The 18,005-nt window shown below is 44.1% G+C and overlaps 2 protein-coding genes across 2 annotated transcripts in view; one reads left to right on the forward strand and one right to left on the reverse strand.

Moving 5' to 3' along the window:
• Positions 1 to 3,731, forward strand: part of CCZ1B (CCZ1 vacuolar protein trafficking and biogenesis associated homolog B (S. cerevisiae)) — a 39,730-nt gene extending 35,999 nt beyond the window's left edge. Inside the window, exons 13-15 of the mRNA XM_006859756.1 lie at positions 1,835 to 1,993; positions 2,294 to 2,421; positions 3,668 to 3,731. Coding sequence (XP_006859818.1) covers positions 1,835 to 1,993; positions 2,294 to 2,421; positions 3,668 to 3,723 — 343 coding nt within the window. The 3' untranslated portion in view covers positions 3,724 to 3,731. The remainder of the gene's footprint in view (positions 1 to 1,834; positions 1,994 to 2,293; positions 2,422 to 3,667) is intronic.
• A 3,343-nt stretch (positions 3,732 to 7,074) lies between these two features.
• The window catches only part of RSPH10B (radial spoke head 10 homolog B (Chlamydomonas)), a 99,349-nt gene continuing 88,418 nt past the window's right edge, over positions 7,075 to 18,005 (reverse strand). The window contains exons 16-19 of the mRNA XM_006859757.1: positions 16,919 to 17,053; positions 15,068 to 15,155; positions 8,603 to 8,801; positions 7,075 to 7,246 (exon numbers count right to left, since the gene is read on the reverse strand). Coding sequence (XP_006859819.1) covers positions 7,075 to 7,246; positions 8,603 to 8,801; positions 15,068 to 15,155; positions 16,919 to 17,053 — 594 coding nt within the window. The remainder of the gene's footprint in view (positions 7,247 to 8,602; positions 8,802 to 15,067; positions 15,156 to 16,918; positions 17,054 to 18,005) is intronic.

The raw sequence follows: 18,005 nt of genomic DNA on the forward strand, positions 1-18,005 counted from the left end.
TTAGGATTTAATTTTCAGCCTGTTTCCTTTTTTTGTCTGCTTGTCCCACTCCACAATCCCCGTTCAGGCCTTTTTTCTAATTGTAAACAGTTCAGGGCTGGCTGTGGCCATTTGGTTTTAATTGGAAACTGTCTCTTTAAATTTCAAGTATATCTGTGCGCTTGCATAGTAGAAGCCTCCGAGGGTGGGGCTGGGGTGTCCACTAGCTCAGGCACCCCTATAGTCACCAGAATGGAGGTGCGCAGACAGCAAGGGACCAATGAACAGATACCAAAAGAAAAGAATGTCCACACCATTATCTCTGTGGTTCTGCCAGGCGTCTGTGGCTCCTCCGATCCTTCCCTTGCTTGGTCTCACACAAGATGGCGGCTCCTGGAGCAGCTGAGCATCATGAACTAGAAAGCAATGGATTTCTTGCTTCTGTCACAAATTCCCCTAATGTGAGCCTTCCAACCTTCTAAATATTCCTTTCTATGTGGTTCAGAGTTTTGGAACCATCCCCTGAGTCTGCTTGGTTGGGTATTTTGTGTTGTTGTTGGCGGAGCTCCTTTACTGCACTGCCACCAGATCTACCATCTTGTTTGTTCTCCCCCCTTGCACACTCTTAAACTAAACTTCCTCTTGAAAACTTGTAAGCCAATCACTTTGTACCTTTATTGCCCCCTCATTTTAGGTAGCTCATTATCTTTTAACTCAATTTTTTCACAACTTTTGGAAGCCCGCTTACACTGTGTGAAGACTTGTTTCTGCCTCACCATCCTGTTCATCTTGATGTGTGGACTGTAAATTTAATCGAAGTTCATACACATGTCTTCTATATTATAAAGTTAATGTCTGGGGTTTAACCTTTGTTCATAAATTTAGTATGATAAGTTCCTTGTGAAATTGAAACGAACCCTATAAAGAATGGTATGCAGTACACTTGTTTGGGCTTTGGTGTCTACTAATATGAAGAGGACCTTGATTATTTTTCTACTTGAAATCTTTCACATTTTTGCTTTTTTAAACATAATTTATTGCCATTAATTTTCTGAACAATTCAGAAATACAGATATTAGGAATATTAAGTCGTTTCGGCTTTTTGCTAGAGTTATGTGCGTATGAAGTCCTGGTGTGGTACTATAAGATCAGCACTTGACTGCTAACCACAAGGTCTGTGGTTCAAACCCCACCAGCTGCTCTTTCAGGATTGCTGATAAATGTTCTAAGGGCATTCCACTCCCCTATAAATCTCAATCCAAAGGCACTACGCTCTAGCTCCATGAGTCAGCACACCTAGCTCCCATGATTGAGTGCCTGCAGGCAGCCACTCCACGAATGAACCTACTACCTGATGTCATTTACTTACTGGGAAGTCTGCCACCCTGCCTCGGACTCTGGCCCTGGTTCTTCTGCTGCTGCTCGCCACTCTATCTCAGTGTCACAACTTTCTGTCCCTGGGTCCAGGAGGTTCAGTGCACAGGGATCTTGGGGTCAAAAGGACACGCTCCACTTCAGGCTCTTCTTTTATAGTAGTGAGATTCCCCCTCCTGCTTCTGAGATGATGCTTTTTATGCCCATGTTAGATTCCTAGGGTTCAACAATCAAAATGAACTGTTAGTAACCACTCACAACAGAATCTTTGTCAGCACCTTCCCTTGTCTTCTGTTTGCCAGACCCATCAGGGAAAAAGTCGTTTGGGGGAAGTTACAAAGACTTTGGGTCCAAGAGCCTTACTGAATCATTCACTGTGTACTGCAGGCTTTTAATGTGTTAACAAAATACTTGTATCATTTGGATAATTACCTTTTCAGGATCTACAATTTCATTGACATTTCCTCCCCCCGTTCCACAGGTCTGAAAAAGAACCCCAGTTTAAATTTATCTACTTCAACCACATGAATTTAGCCGAGAAAAGTACAATTCACATGAGGAAAACACCCAGTGTGTCACTTACGTCCGTTCATCCAGATCTCATGAAGATTCTAGGTGACATCAACAGTGATTTCACTAGGTAATATTCCCAACTCCTTGATTCAGCTGTACCTTCTCCTAGTCAGAAAGGATCCATTCAAGGCATCTCTTTCAAAACCAAGGGACCCAAAGCCCCGCTTCAAGTACTGAGCTTGACTGTCTTCATGGGCACCATAGCCAGTCAACTCACGACTGACTGGCCACTCACATGTGATCGGCCGACTCACCAAACTTTGCTAGTGATTGCAGCTTCCCCAACTTTTGGTGTAGAATGTTTGTTTTCCCTAGTTTGGTTGCGGCATCTATTAAACAATTGCATTTTGAAACTCTTGTCTTACAGAGTGGATGAAGATGAAGAAATTATCGTGAAAGCGATGAGTGATTATTGGGTTGTTGGGAAAAAGTCTGATCAGCGGGAGCTATATGTTATTTTGAACCAAAAAAATGCAAACCTGATTGAAGTAAATGGTAAATGGAATTTGGTACTTGAGCAGAATTTTAATGCTACTGGTGTTGTTTATTTGTTTAAATTGTCTTTTCAGTGTATTAAGAAATGTAAATAGCACACATCATTGTGGTTGAGGTTTCAAACAGATAAGGACACCAGCATTTAATCCATGGCATGCTTTCCTGTAGCAGAGCATTAGGCAAACTTCGCTGAAGCAGAAGAAGTAAGCACAGGAAACTTGACAATGGTCAAAAGAAAAAGAAAAAATGTTTTTCTAAAACAGTGCTAAAAGAAAAAAAAATCCCATGGCTTTACATTACTATGTATAAGAATGTCCTTTTAAATGTTTCCTATTGTGATCAAAATATATCATTTGTATGCAGAGCTACCAGGCTCCTAGGGCAGGTTCTCACTAGACCTGGGGCACAGCAGCAGTATACTGCTGTAGAATTTTTCTTCCTTCTTTCATCCAGAGCTGTCAGTCTTGGCCTCCAGTGTTCTGTGTGATCAGAACACTTGCTTTGCCTGTGATCCTTACAACTTTGTTGCCATGGAGAAAATGGTGGCCCCGCCTTCCCGTGGGCCCTTTTGCGGCCTTACTTGTAGACAAGGAGTAAGGAGGGGTGGATTTGAAACACATCTAAATGCAAACTGTACACAGTTAGGTGTGAACCTTTTTTTCTCTTGTATCTTCTAAAACATTTTATATGGGTAGGACATTTTATGGGTAGCAGTATCATTCTTGGCAGTAAAACTTGTATTAATAATTATATATTTTAATCATATCAAGTAGATATGTACCTGATATAAAAGTTGATAAAATCAAGATAATTTGTACCTCCCGAGATCATTTGATGTCCAATTCAGGCTTATGAGTAGAGTGTTTGTGTTGACACATCTGATTTTTCAAGAATAACTGCATTTTAGATTCTGACTTCCCTGTCCCCTAACACACAGATGTCTTAGCCACATTGGTACTTGGTTTTAAGGTTTGTTCAGCACCCAAAGAAGCTTTGGTTCAGTGTGTTAAATTATATTGAAGTCTCACGGGTTTGTTCTTTTGATCTTTTCTGTTGTGTCTGTTAACATTTCTTACCTAGGCTTTAGAGATTTAAGGTCCAAAACAATGTAGACATGTGTTATGTGTGTTTATCTTCATTTACGAGTATCTATTCCAGAAGAGTTGAAGGGACAATAGTTACTACAGAATCTTTTTAGTGATTTTCACGATTTCTTACTCATTGTCTTTTTCTGTTTCTTTTGCAGAAGAAGTCAAGAAGCTTTGTGCAACACAGTTCAATAATATATTTTTCTTGGATTGACTGAGATGCGGGTCCCTGGAAAGATCTCTAGCTTAGCCAACCTTTGGTTTACCATTGCCTCTTTGGTGGCTGGATTAACGACAAGAGTAAAGCAATACTTGCTTGAAAGAATCCGATTTCTACTCAGTTTCTAAACTGAGGCTCCCGGAGATTTTTAGATTTTAAATATTTATGTGGAATTCAAGGTAGCCTACGCCATCTCTTACCATTCCATCCTTTTGACATTATGTGAATATTTTACTGGGAAATAAGGCTAATAAATTGTTAAAGTTTTTAAAAATCTGATTTTGCGTTTTGTCTGTCTCCCGTTGCCTGTTGGTGGCTGGTCCCTGCCTCACACCTGGGGTTGTAACCCCCCTCTGTCTCTTAGCCCTTGTCATGTCTCACAGCTGGGGTCCCTTCCCCTGTCTTCACTAGACTTGAAGTGGTGAATAAGGAGTGTCATGGGCCCAAAATCATGGTTAGACTTCTTGGCATAAATACTGAAGAGATTTTAGACGATATAAACCCCAAACTACTTCCTGAGAATGTCCCACCTGTGGTGTAAAGGTAAGTGTTTCGGTAGAACTCTAAGCATCTGTATGTAACTCCATGTGCCTTCTTTATAGGCGATGTGACGTCTGGGTGAACTGTACCCCACTTCCCCTGGCTTCTGGCAATCCTAGCATCCCAATGTTGGAATGAAAAGCAGCCAGGAGTGTTTGTGATGACTTCAAGTGTTCTAGATAACTGGATGCACCCCAACCTGAAGAGTAGACCCCTCCTCTGAACCTTCATGGGCCATCCAAGGACAGACTTTACAATGGTTTGTAGTAGCTTCCTTGCCATTCAGTCTTGAACTGTTCACAAGTTCACTGTGATTTCCTGCTAACCCACACGTTAATACCCCATAATCTGTTCCCAGTCTTATTGGGCACTACTGACTCTCATGTGTTCTTTGTCGACTGCTAACTGATTGGACTGTACGGAGATCGTGGTCTACAATGGAGCCTTGGAAATTGTTGCACTTCTAAACCAAAAATGTGGTCAGAGACTGTTCTTTCTCACATTCTGGTTTCTGAATGTAGGCAGACTTTGGAGATAGCACGGCCTCAGTTCCAGACCACTGCAGTCAAGCAAATGTCACCCCCAAGCGAGTTGCACACACATTTGGTTTCCCAGTGCAAATAAACGTTATGATTACCTCAGACTGCCGTCTATGAAGATAAAGCTTGAAAGGTAATAGGAATGACCAGTATGCAACACAGAGATGTGAAGTAAGCACATGCTATTGGGAAAACGATGCCAGTAGAAGTGCTGGATGCAGAGTGGCACAAACCTTCAGTACGTATAACACTCAGAATCCATGAAGCGCGGTAAACTGAAGTATGCTTATTTACGTATTAGTTCAAACTTGTTCATTTTGCTACTTAACTCTTCGTATTTTTTATCCTCCTGATCTGTTCTTTCCCTAGTGATGATTTGTTGTTGTTGTTGTTGTTGTTATGTGCCGTGGAGTTGGTTCCGACTCATAGCAACCCTGTGCAGGGTTTCCGAGGCTGTAAATCTTTACGGGAGCAAAACTGCCTCATCTTTCTGCCGCGGAACAGCTGGTAGTTTCAAACTGCTGACCTTGCTGCTTGCAGCCCGATTCGTAACCACTACGCTACCAGAGCTCCTTATTTCCCTGTAATCACAGCGTTTTACAAGGCTGACGTTTACACTGTAGTTGGATGCTGTTTCTTCCTGTTGGTTGGCTCTTAATTATCTTCTTTTTTAGCTCTACCATGCAAACGTTTGCCTGAAATTCATTTTTGTATGTTGTTAATATTGCTTGCTAGTCCAGTTACCTTAAATTTCATTTTCCTAGAACATCTTTTTCTGTCTTTTTTTTCTTTTTTTAAACTTCTCTGTGTGGTTATATGTAAGATGTTTCTGATCTAAAGAGTAGCTAGGTAAATGTTGGCTGATAAAATCAATGATCTCTGGTTTTGTTTGGTTTTTGAGAATGGTAGGTGCATCTCATCAGCTTACATTGATGGTGACGGATACATTTGCACACATCCCACATGCTTGTGTTTCTGTTTATCATTTTCCTTTGTTGTTTTGTGCTTTTATACCAGCCTTTTGTTGAATTGATAAATATCTGTATTCCTCCTGCTAGTTTAGAAGTTAAGAGATTGTGTTTTTATTCTTTGGCGACCCTGATGTTTCAACATGCTATGAATGATCAAAGTTTCCAACAGAGACTCCATGTGTTCATATAACCCGCTGCTCCTCATCTTCTTGCTGCTCAGAGTTACTGTTGGTGTTTTGTCTTTTTTAAACAGAGTGAGCAGTGCTGTGGGGATTTGTGTGAGAGGCCCAAGGAAAGGGCCAAGTTAGAGGTGGTAGCGACGGAGGGGAGATGCAGGTGGTAGGTGAGGGACCGAGGGTACAATATGTAAGGACAGGTAGGTTCAGATGCATGTGGTTGGAGGGATAGGTGGCATATGAGGGGCAGACTGGGTTAATGTGTGGGTGGTTAGAGGGACATGTGGTGTTGGAGGACAAGCAGGTTTGGATGTGGGTAGTTGGAGGGATAGGCAGCTTCAGATATGGGTGGCTGGAGAGACAGGCAGGTTCAGACCACAGAGGCACAGGAGGTATACGAGCACAGGCAGGTTCGGATGCAGGACGTTAGAGGGACATGTGGTGTTTAAGAGACCAGCAAGGTTGGACTACACAGATGGACAGGTGGTAGCTGAGGACAGGTTTGGACATGGGTAGTTGGAGAGACAGGCAGGGCTGAACTCAAGTGGTTGGCAGTAGAGACGATGTTTCTGGCACAGAAAGTACAGGTGTCTGAAGAAATGTTTCATCACACATTGTCCAGAGCTTGCTTTCTTTTGAACTTATCACTAGAACTAGACTTTGGTTTTCTTAAAACATATGAGGAGGCTCCCAAAGGTTTGTGGAAAGGGTGGAATTAAAAGATAATAGAGTTCCCCACAAACTTATTGAATCCCCCTTGTACATTTCACAGACGCTCCTTTAGTACACACATTCTGCTCAGCGTTGAAACTGCAGTTCCAGTGGCCTACACATGTGTCTAGAGACCCCACGGGACAGCAGAGAACCGCCCCAGAGTTTCCTAGGCTGCCAGTCTTAGGTAGCAGGTGAGTGCTTCACCGTTGAGCCACCAGGGCTCTTCATCCATCTAGAACACGTGAACCGAAATGGGCCATGGTAGCAGTAAATCAAAAAATAACCAAGTAAGACATAAAACACAGGCGATTTTATTGGTCAGTCAAGTTGGTCCCCATGTTTGTGGTTCTCAGCGTCTTATCCATTGGCTAGTTCTTGAGACTGATATGTGTCACTATGTAGCCTTTACTTTTTCTTTTTCTTACTGGTCAAGGACTTGCTGGTCTGGGCCCCTGTGTCCTCTTTAGGAGGGCTTGGGGTCAAGAGTGAGGAGGAGGCATCTATCGGTTCCTTTATCACAGTGATGTCGACATCATAGTCTTGTCTTTTGGCCTCTTCCTCTCTCAAGATATTCAACCTAAGAGCAAACACAAGCAAAGTATCTTTTGTTTCTCCTTAAAATTTCAAAACCTGTTTTTATGTTGCACAGAATGTAAACCAGTCCACACCTGTACTTGAAATTTCTTTGTAAATGGAACCAACCCTTTTGCTTGAAATAAAAGGCAATGCTATATCTAAACCAACAACTGGTTGCCATCAAGACCCCAACTAATGGCAACCCCGTGTGTCTCAGAGCAGAGCTATATTCCACTGGGTTTTCCATGTGGCTGATTTTCTTAGACATGGATTGCCAGACCTTCCTTACAGGTCACTTCTGGGTAGGCGCAAACCTCCAATCTCAGGTAGGCAAGTGTTTAATTACACTACCTGGGGACACTGATGCTCTGTTTAGACAGAAATGAAATGTTCCTGGATCTAAAGTGACCCATGAGCCACTTTGCTCTGTGAGAACTTAGCAGCTCCGCAGTGCTTTTCCTTAGATACAGTGTGCTCGCTCTATCTATTCAGTAGGCCAGCAGGCTCTGGATTGGCTTGTCAGGGAGACCCGAGCACTGCCTGCTGCTAACGTGTGCCGGGCACTGTTCTGGAAGCTATGCACATACCAGCTCACTTGCACCCAAAATACCCAGCCCCGTGGGCTTCTCTAGGCTGCCATCTCTGTGGAGCAGATGGCCATATCTTTCTACTGATGAGTGGCTGGAAGGCTCAAACCACCTTTCAGAGTTCACAGCCTAGCGCTTTAACCACTATACCACCAGGGCTCCTTATTAGGTCACTTCACCCTTGAATCTAATGAGTTTGGCTCGAGTCTATGCCGACTCTTGTGTCCCCATCTTAGAGCTGGGGAAACTGAAGGAACTTGTCTGTGGTCACCCACATGCTCAGTGGCGGGGCTGGGACTTGAACTCAGGCAGCAGAGGCCTGCAGCTCATACGCTGGGCCACATCTCTTCACAGACATCGTCACCACCTCAGCCTACCTGGAGAGAGGAGCTAGATACAGACAGGGTTCCTCACGGGAATTACCACCTGTCAGAACCGTCAGAGGCCAGGACAACCTTCTTCTTGTTCTGTGCTGTGGAGTCAGTTCCAACCCATAGCGACCCTGTACAGGGTTTCTAAAGCTGTAAATCTTTACTGGAGCAGAAAGCCTCATCTTTCTCCCGTGGATCAGCTGGTAGTTTCAAACTGCTGACCATGAGATGAGCAGCCCGATTTTAATAACTACACTACCAGAGCTCCCTTAGGACAACCTTAGTTGTGTATTTATAATGGCCCCACTCTCTCTGGATGCTTCCGGCAGCTACAGAAAACCAGAGAGAAAGCAAACCGAGCTCGTGGAGGAGGCAGGATTTGGGCTTTGTTAAAGTCACCTGGCTTCCAGCTCATCGTTCTCGACTCTCTTTTGTTGAGCCAGTGTGTCATCACGTAGCCTGTTTTCCTTTATCTTCTCCTTCAGCATCTCTTCATGTTTGAACGCCTGGAAGAGCGTGTTCACAAAGAAAACATACAGGTGGGTGACCCACATGTTCAGTTTTTCCTTCTGGTCATCCTTGGATTTTTCACGTTTGTCTGGAATAGAGTTCAATCAAAACAGTTGTGAGCACCAGCCCCCAGGACTTGTGGGGTCCATGTTGAGCTGTCAGTGCCGACATCTGCACTTAGTGAGAAGACATCTAACCCTCTGAGTGCCCTTGTCCCTCACAGGCCTGTGATGAGGAAACTGACCACATGACATGGGTCAGAGATGGCGTAGCACATCACTGCTGTGACCATTTTTGCGCCCATCTTTAAACCTGTATTCATTTAAAAATAATATTTACAAGATTTTAACTTTGAAAACGGAACGTGACTGACTTGGCAAGGAGCTGCTTCTCGCTTTCATGCTGTCTTTACAGAAGCAAATCGCCAAGTCTTCTCCCATAACCCGAGTCAGGGTCTGAACCCCTGACCCGTGGATCAGCAGCCAAGTGCTTAACCGTTGTACCACCTGCGGTCCTGCATCTCATTTACGAAGGCCAAAATATGCTCAGTTTGGAAAATGTTTACCATCGTTGACTCTGGGAAGGTAATGTTTTGGGTAGTTCTGCGGTAGCCACAGGACCCGGGATCTTGGGAGACCACAGCCTTAACTGTAAGGTTCTAGCTCGGGCGACTCCACCGGAACAGCTGCTGCAGAAAGTAGGAGTCTGTGAACGATCCTCCCCCTGGTTTTATCTTCCGTCCCGGGAGCCACCAGCCCATGTGGAAGAGTAACAGGAAGAAATTTGATGTCATTCCTACTGTATAAGAACATATGGATCCTGCTCTGGGGGCTGTAGTGGGGTGCTCACTGAAAGGTTGAGGGTTCAAACCCACTAGCCGCTTAGAAGGAGACAAATGAGGTAGTCTGCTTTCTTAATGATTACCAGCTTTGGAAGCTCCATAGAACAGTTCTGCTGTGCCCTGGAGGCTCACTAGCAGTTGGAATCAACTTTGCAGCACCAGGTTTAATGGAACCTGTGTGTGTATGCTTCCCACATGGACTCCTGGGTCCCAGAGTGTGAACATAACCTGTGGTCGGCGCAAGGCCTGGGACAAGAGAGCTACACCAGAAGGTACATGATGCCCGGCCTCGGGCTTCTGGGTGCTATATCATTATTGGCCAAACGTGTTAAACTCAGGGACCCCACTCTGCCACTTCCTAGCTGTGTTCTGCCAGCAAGCTAACATCTCAGTGCCCTCGTTTTCATTGCAATTTCTCTGTCATGTTTTGAAGACTATACATATGATACGTGGATGTATGGAGTACAGGCACTTAGTACGGTTAGGCCTCAGTAGCTTGCTTACTGTTTCCCCAAAAACCACATATGCAAAGACCAATGACCTCCTTACATATTACAAAGATGACAAGTCACCATCTGAGACAAAAGATCTGCAAAACTTGGGTCTCATAAAGAAGACCATTACTCAGGACTCAATGTAACAACAACAACAACAACAAAAAAGATTTTTCAAACTGATGTTCTAAGAGTTGGAGAGCATAGGGGAAAACTAGCCCTTACATATTACTGATGTCTAAAATGGTCCCAGCAAGTTTGGAGAATTTGGCAATTCCTGAGTTTGCCATTGTTGTTTAGTGCCGTTGAGTTGGTTCCAGCTCATAGCCATACTGTATGGGATTTCCAAGGAGTGGCTGGTGGGTTTGAACCACCAACCTTGCAGTTAGCAGTCCAGTGCTTACCCTACAGTGCCTCACCAGGACTCCGTATGACCCAGCAATTCCACTCCTAGGTTCATACCCAAGAGAAATGAAAACATCTGTCCATACACAGACTTATCCATGAATGTTCATAGGTGTCTTATTCACAATCACCAAAAAGTGGAAACAACACAAATGTAGTGTGTCCATACAACAGAATGCTATTTGGCAACTAAAAGGAAATACATGCTACAGCATGCATGAACCTCAACATAATTATGAGTGAAGGAAGCCCGATGCAGAGGACTTTTATATGATTCTAAAAACATGGTATATTATTCCATTCATATGATACATCCCAAACCAAAACCCATTGCTGTGAAGTTAATTCTGACTCAACGACCCTATAAACAGAGTAGAACTTCCCCACAGGGTTTCCAAGGGTATGAATCTTTGCGGAAGCAGACTGCCACATCATTTTCCTTGGAGCAGCTTGTTGTTGTTAAGTGCCGTCGAGTCGGTTCCGACCCATAGCGACCCTGTACTAGTGGATTCAAATTGCTGGCCTTTTGGTCAGTAACTGAGCGCTTAAGCACTCTGCCACCAGGGCTCCTTAGGTTAGGATATGCCTAGGAAAGGTACATCCATGGAGAGAAAGTGGAAAATTGGTTGCTTGGGAGAAGAGATGAGAATGGAATTGGCTGCAAAGGAGCACAAGAGAACTTTCTGGAATGATGTTCTAAACCTGTGGTAGGGATGGTTGCTTTATAGGTAAAATAGGTGTGTCTGATGCATTATAAATTAGACCTGGGGAGCTGCTGAGAATGGGCACAGTGTCATCTCAAATGTTTGTAACTTTAAAAAAAAAGTCCTTAGTAACTCAAGTTCTGTTGTTGTTAAGTACCGTGGTGTCGATTCCGACTCATAGTGACCCTGCACAGGGTTTCCGAGGCTGTAAATCTTTACGGGAGCAGAAAGTCTCATCTTTCTCCTATGGAACAGCTGGCAGTTTCAAACTGCCAACTTTGAGGTTAGCAGCCTGATTCGTAACCACTATGATATCAGAGCGCCTTGTTCCTCTGATATTCTGTTGTATATGAGGAGGCTTCAAAAAGATCATGGGAAAATGGAGGTAAAAGATAACGGAAATTTTCTATCAACTTTTTGAAGCCCTCATATTCAGTATTTTTCACCAGCACCATAATTCAAAGGCATTTCCATCCATTTCCATTTGTCCTGTCTTGCTCTTCTCAACTTTGCTTGGGGGCAAACACTGCCATTTTGATCTCATATGATCCATTGTTCTGAGAAGTAACATTCCCTGAGGTCATTGGTTCTACCTTTGTTATTACCATCTTGCGAGAAAATTTGAAATTAGTTTCCAGTGTTTCAAATGTAGCACTATACTCAGCATTCACTCACTGTATTTACAAGGAAAGTTCAGCTGTGGGTGTCCACTTTTCCCTTCATAATAAGCCTACGTATGCTTACTCAGTTTGTTTATGATTACACTAGGTTGAGGGTGCCTAGTTTGCTTATCTTTGTACTTAAGAACTAGTTTTTTTGAACAATCAATTGTCCTGTTTTGGTTTTCCAATACATAATCTATGAGTTTATTTTGTGAATGCCTTTCTCTTGCTTTCCTTTGTTTTGTTATTCTACTTTTGACCTTCTGGGGCTAAAGAATGTTTTAGCTTAATACGACATCTTACACTTACTAATGAAAACATTTCATGATGGAAATTTTCTTTGGTGATAGCTTGGCCATGGTTCAGCTATTTCAATCTCCTAAATGTTCTTAGAAATGCAATTTGATTTTCTCCAAGAAATATTTGGAAGAGCAGAGTCTTCATGATTGGTGGGTGTCTGTTGTGTGGGTACAGTGCTGTTGGTTCTGTTTTTCTTTTTCACATGGTTAGATGATATTCGACATACCTTGTCCTTCTTTACAAGGCATGTCTCCTCCTTCATCAAAGTGATGTAATCCACTATCATCCTTGCCATTGGATTTTGAGGCAGCTTCCAGATGTGCTGCAGGCTTTGAGTTGGTGCCAAATGTTACACTTCAGGCTACAAATTAGTAAGTTTTATGTTTATGGAGTTATTTTCATTTTCCAAAATAATACTTGCTGTATTCCTTCACTGGAAATTAAAGCTTTCCAGATCAGTTTTGTTGATCATTTCGTGGTGTCCTTAAGATTTGAAGGCTTTCAAAAAGGTGGAAAAAACGGAAGGAAAAGATCCTGGAATTTTCCCACAGACTTTCTATAGCCCTTTTGTATGTTAAACATGGAAGACGAAAGGCCCCAAGACAGAGTTATGTGGAATCTTCACTCCACTGGAGTAGGAGTAGGCAGGATAGACAAAAGAGAAGAAATGTAAGACCCCATATTTTGTGCCATTCTCCACCCTCAGATTAAGCTATAGTTAAGCTAGGAACTTCTCTGGGACAAATGATTTGACATGTGCCTTTCATTTATGCACTCCTGAAATGCCTGAAAACAAGGAGGCAAGGCAGTTCGACTGTCACGTGGAGTTGCTATGAACCGAAATCAACTCGATGGCACTTTACTACAACAATGGTGTTCACAACTCTGAGAGATGGCCTGGTGGGGCAGGCTTATCAGAGGAGACAAAGCATAAGTTCACTGTTGATGAAGAGGAGCCACCGTTGTGAGGCCAGCACCCACTTGGAGAAAAGTCAAGAGAAATGGGAGATGGGTCGGAGGAGACCTGTGCACACAATTTTGCAAGAAGCTCCTCAGTGAAGGGGAGCTGAGAGCTCAAGCAGCTCCCTGAGGGGGCCAAGCTGTAAAGGCCAGCTTTCTGTACTGGAAAGGAGTGCTAGAGGCAGGCAGGAGGTGAGTGTTGGACTGCAAGATGAGGCTGTCGGCTCCTTAAGGATTGAGTCTCAGAAACCCAATCTGGGATATGTGTGAGTCAGAATCAACTTGATTGCAGTGATTGGTTGTAGGAGAGCACAGCACGTGGGTTCCCATGGCCACTTTGAGAGGAGGAGACAGCCTTGAGGAATTCACCATTTAGCAAGTCCCCCACAGACAGCATTGCCAGCAAAGGGGGTGCACCAGGAGCCTGTTAGGCCCCGGACGCTCAAGAGAGGGGTGTTTGTAAGGAGGCCAGTAGGGTGGGGTCCGGCACAGAAGCTCTGGGTGACCTGGAGGAGGAAGGAAGGAGTCTCTGCAGTGCAGTCAGTACGCACAGTTATACTTACTATAGAATATAACCACTGGAAGCCTTGTGGCACACAGCCGTACTCTACATACCTGGCGTCACCATGCGTGGGAATCAGCAGTGGAGGTTATATTGTTAGGTGCCGTTAAGTCAGTTCTGACGCAGCACACAACACTGTCACTTCTAATGGTAGTGAAAGTGACCTGGAGCCACAGTGGCTTGCTGAGGAGTTGAGCGGGAGGTGAGGAAATGAGAGTCTGCAGGGACAGATGGGCCACTCTAGGAGTGATGTGAAGAGGAGTACCAGGGGACTGAATCAGAATTTGCTGCTTGTTGTTTTCACTAGCCCCGGAGTAACACAATCAGTTACGTGCTCGGCTACTATCTGAAAGGTTGGTGGTTTGAACTCACTCAGGAAGAAAGGCCTGAGGATGTACTTCCTTCATAACACTATGGAGCGCTCATCTCTACTCTGCACACACAGGGTCACCGTGAGTAGAAATCAACTCAATAGCTACTGATTATACAAGGGATGAATAAGGGTTTGCTTGCTGTTTTTAGCCAGAGCAAAGGGGATGCGACTTTCAAGGGAGAAGGTGGCTTTGGAAGGGCATGCAGGTGGACCTCAGAGAGCTCACACAGCAAGTGTGGCCATAAAGGACTTCCCGTCCACATAAAAGTTACCTGCACACTCTACCGTGGTCTCTTTCAGTGCGCAATAGCAAACATTGGAAATATTGCAAGAACAGCCAAATGGGGCACAGGCATAAAGATAAAGGTAAGCACACACTACTGGAAAATAGCTTCCACAGACTTGCTCAGCCCAGGGTTGCTACAAACCTTCCATTTGTGAAAGAAAGCGTATCTGCAAAGCACAATAAGATGAGCCCTGTCAGGTGGGGGTGGAGGGCGGACAGCACTAGAGCCCAGGGGGAGGGAGCACTGACAGGGTGAGGGTTGGTTCAACTCAGCAAGATAATGCTTTGAAAGTTAACTCCATCAAACCAGCCAGAGAATTGGAAGCAGCTTTGTAAAATGAGATGGTGATCAAATTCTATAGACCTTATGCCCTTTGAAGGGCCCGGTTATAGTGCTGTAAAATAAGCACTGAACTACTAACCACAAGGATGGCAGTTCAAACCCACCAGCTGCTTCTGGGAAACCCTATACAGGATCGCTGTGAGTTGGAACCAACTCGGTGGCGCTTAACATGCACATAACAACATTAAGGAACCTTGGTGGCAAAATTAGTTAAGCACTGGGTTGCAAAACACAATGTTGGCAGTTCAAACCCACCAGCTGCTCCAGGAGCAAGATGAGGCTTTCTGCTCGTGTCAGAAGCCCTATGGAGCAGTTCAATGCTGTCCCTTAGAGTCACTATGAGTCAGAATTGACACCACAGCAGGAGGGCTATACGCTTGAAAGTAAAGGTTTGCAAATACTAAGAGTCTGTTAAGATACTCACCAACTTGAGATGAAAAATGGGAAATGTCTTTTCCTCCAAGTTTAAAACTCATTCTGGAAACTTTTTCTTCACTTACAGACTTCTTGATCTTGGCCATTTGTGTATAGGAAAAAAAAAATCGTAAAGCAAAATATTTGTGTCTCACTATTATGGACGAAGATGAGTTTTTTATTTTATAAATGATTGTTAATGTTGTTGTTAAGTGCCATCAAGTTGGTTCCAACCCATAGCGACCCTGCATAGGGTTTCCAAGGAGTGACTGGTGAGCTTGAACCGCCAACCTTGCAGTTCAAAATGGCTTTCCAGTCTGACGCATTAATCCACAGCCCCACACCAGAACTCAAATTAGGTAAGCTTTAATGTGCCTGTTCTCTTTGAGCGTACTTGTTGGTTTTACCCTGCATAAAATGCTGATACTTGTACTCTTAGGATATGGTTGCCCAAACCATTGTGCCTACGGAACACCTTCCCCCCAAAAACCTAAAGATTTGGAAACCTTTGCTGGGCTTGTTGAGAGAATATTTATTGTAGGCAACTAACTGGGGACCCTGGGTGGTGCAAATGTTTCCATGTTCCATGCTAACAGAAAGACCAGAAAATCAAGTTCACCCAGAGGCACCTTGGAAGAAAGGCCTGGTGATAAACTAATGAAAAATCAGCCATTAAACTGTGAAACGCTAGGACTTCAGACTTAATGAGTAGGTGAGTTTGCAAACACGGGAAATGAGGACAGAAAACTCAGTCATCAAAAGACCTGTGGGACGCAGTTCTACCATGACACACCCCAGTTCACCGGAGCCAACTCTATGGCATCTGGTAGTGGTGTGGGGATGTTCATGTTTAGAAGGCTTTAATTACCACATAACAATAACACACTGTCATCTAGTCAGTTCATAGTGACCCTACTGGTCAGTACAGAACTGCCCCAAAGGGTTTCCAAGTCTGGAATCTTTCTCCCACACAGCAACTCATAGGTTCAAACTGCTGATCTTTTTTGTTAGCAGCCGAACGCTTAACCACTGCACCACCATTTCTGTCTATGATTTAGACATGTCTGAAACCGGTTCCTTAATTCTCTACCCCATAAAAAAAAAATTTTTTTTTTTTTGTTCCTCCCTGAGTCTTGCCCGTCACGGCAACTCTGTTCTGCTTGTGACTCAGAGCACCAATCTTAAGATCATTTCCATTTTATCTTTTCCACTCAAAGCCCCACTTTTGGAGCACCTGGACTCCCATCTTCTCTGGCCTAAAACTTCCTCCTTGGTGTGTCGACCCACAGCCACAATCAGCCTGGTGACCCTGCCAAGATGGCCATCCAACTCATCCAGGTAACCGCCAGGTCTCACCTCCTGGTCTGTCCCCACTGTCTCATTCAGGCATCTCCCTGGCCTGCTCCACTGGGGCCACACTCATAGCTACACTTCTTTCAACAGCCCAGACACACTCCACCTCAGGGCCTTTTGCACATGTCGGTCAGCCTGCAGATACTTACCAGGCTACTTCCTACTTCCCTCCACCTCATCCAAAGAGCTTCCCTCACTTCCTTCGTTCCACATCATACCACTTAAGGTATCTGGTACAAGTGAAACTGACTAGCATTGTGGAAACTAGTGTAAATTCTTAGTCCCCCCACCTGGCCACAAAGTCCGGCTCCACTACCGATGCAACTTCTCTGTGGCCAGTCAGCAGGCTGTTTGGGGCATTAAGTGAGAAAATACCTTGGACGGGTGCTTTTGTTGGTGTGTTGTCTCTCTTCAGGAGCATGTAAACAGGTAAAACCCAGGAGAGAGTGGACTCTGTTTGCTGCTGCATCCCAAGCAGTTGTTGTTAACTGCAGGTACTGGTTGTAACACGTACCTCTGACTTCTTGATCCTGCTGATGTCGAGCAGGTGGCCCAGTTTGCTGGAGGATGACTTGGCACTGGTGAAGTGGATGATGTCAGAATTGTGGCTTGTTACTGCACTTGGACTCCTGTTATGAGCACTCTATGCAAACACAGATACACGTCAGCATTTCAGCTTACATGGATATGTGTGGATGCAGACCTCGCCTTAAGCGCTCTGTTTTACTTTGCAGATATGGTGGGTTTCACAAATGGAATGTCTGTGGCAACCCTGTGTCAAGCAAGTCTATTAACACGTACCACTTTCCAACCGCGGGTACTCACTCATTCTGGGTCTCTGTGCCCCACTGTGGTCACTCTCGGAAAATTCCAAAGTGTTTTCATCATGCTATTGCACACTTAGTGCCAGTGTAACTTTATGTGCTCTGGGAAACCAAAAATGTGAGCAGCTCTCTTTATTGCAGTGGTGTGTGTGGTGGTGTGGTAAGTGCTGTCAAGTCGGTTCCAACACAGTGACCCTGTATAGGGTTTCCAAGGAGCGACTGATTGGTTTTTCTGATTAGACGGCACTTAACAACAATAATGTATATATGTGTGTGTGTGTGTATTGTTAGTGTTGTGGAGTCAGTTCTGACTCATAGCAGCCATGTATAGGGTATCAAGGAGCAGCTGGTGGATTTGAGCCACTGACTTAGTGGTTCAAACCGACCTTGTTGTCTAGCACATTATCCTGGCGGACTCTATGTATATTACTAAGGTCCGTCGAGTCAGTTTACTCTTTGTGACCCAGTAAAGGGTTTCCTATACAGATTTAACTATGTGTCCACAGTAAATCCACTTTAAAAAAATAAACTCACAAATAGGTGAAAAGTAGAAGTATTGGAAAAGATATACCATACTAACTGTAATCACAGAAAGCTGGAGTGGCTGCGTCAGTATCAGGCGAAATACATTTCTGAGCCACAAATGTTACCAGTGGATAAAGAGGATTGTTTAGGAATGATAAATTCATTTTAGTTGACTACCATTGAGTCAGTTCTGACTCATAGCAACCGTGTATAGGGTTTCTAAGGAGTGGCTGGTGGGTTTGAACC

Source organism: Chrysochloris asiatica, unplaced genomic scaffold (genome assembly GCF_000296735.1).
Source record: "Chrysochloris asiatica unplaced genomic scaffold, ChrAsi1.0 scaffold00034, whole genome shotgun sequence".
NCBI lineage: Eukaryota > Metazoa > Chordata > Mammalia > Afrosoricida > Chrysochloridae > Chrysochloris > Chrysochloris asiatica.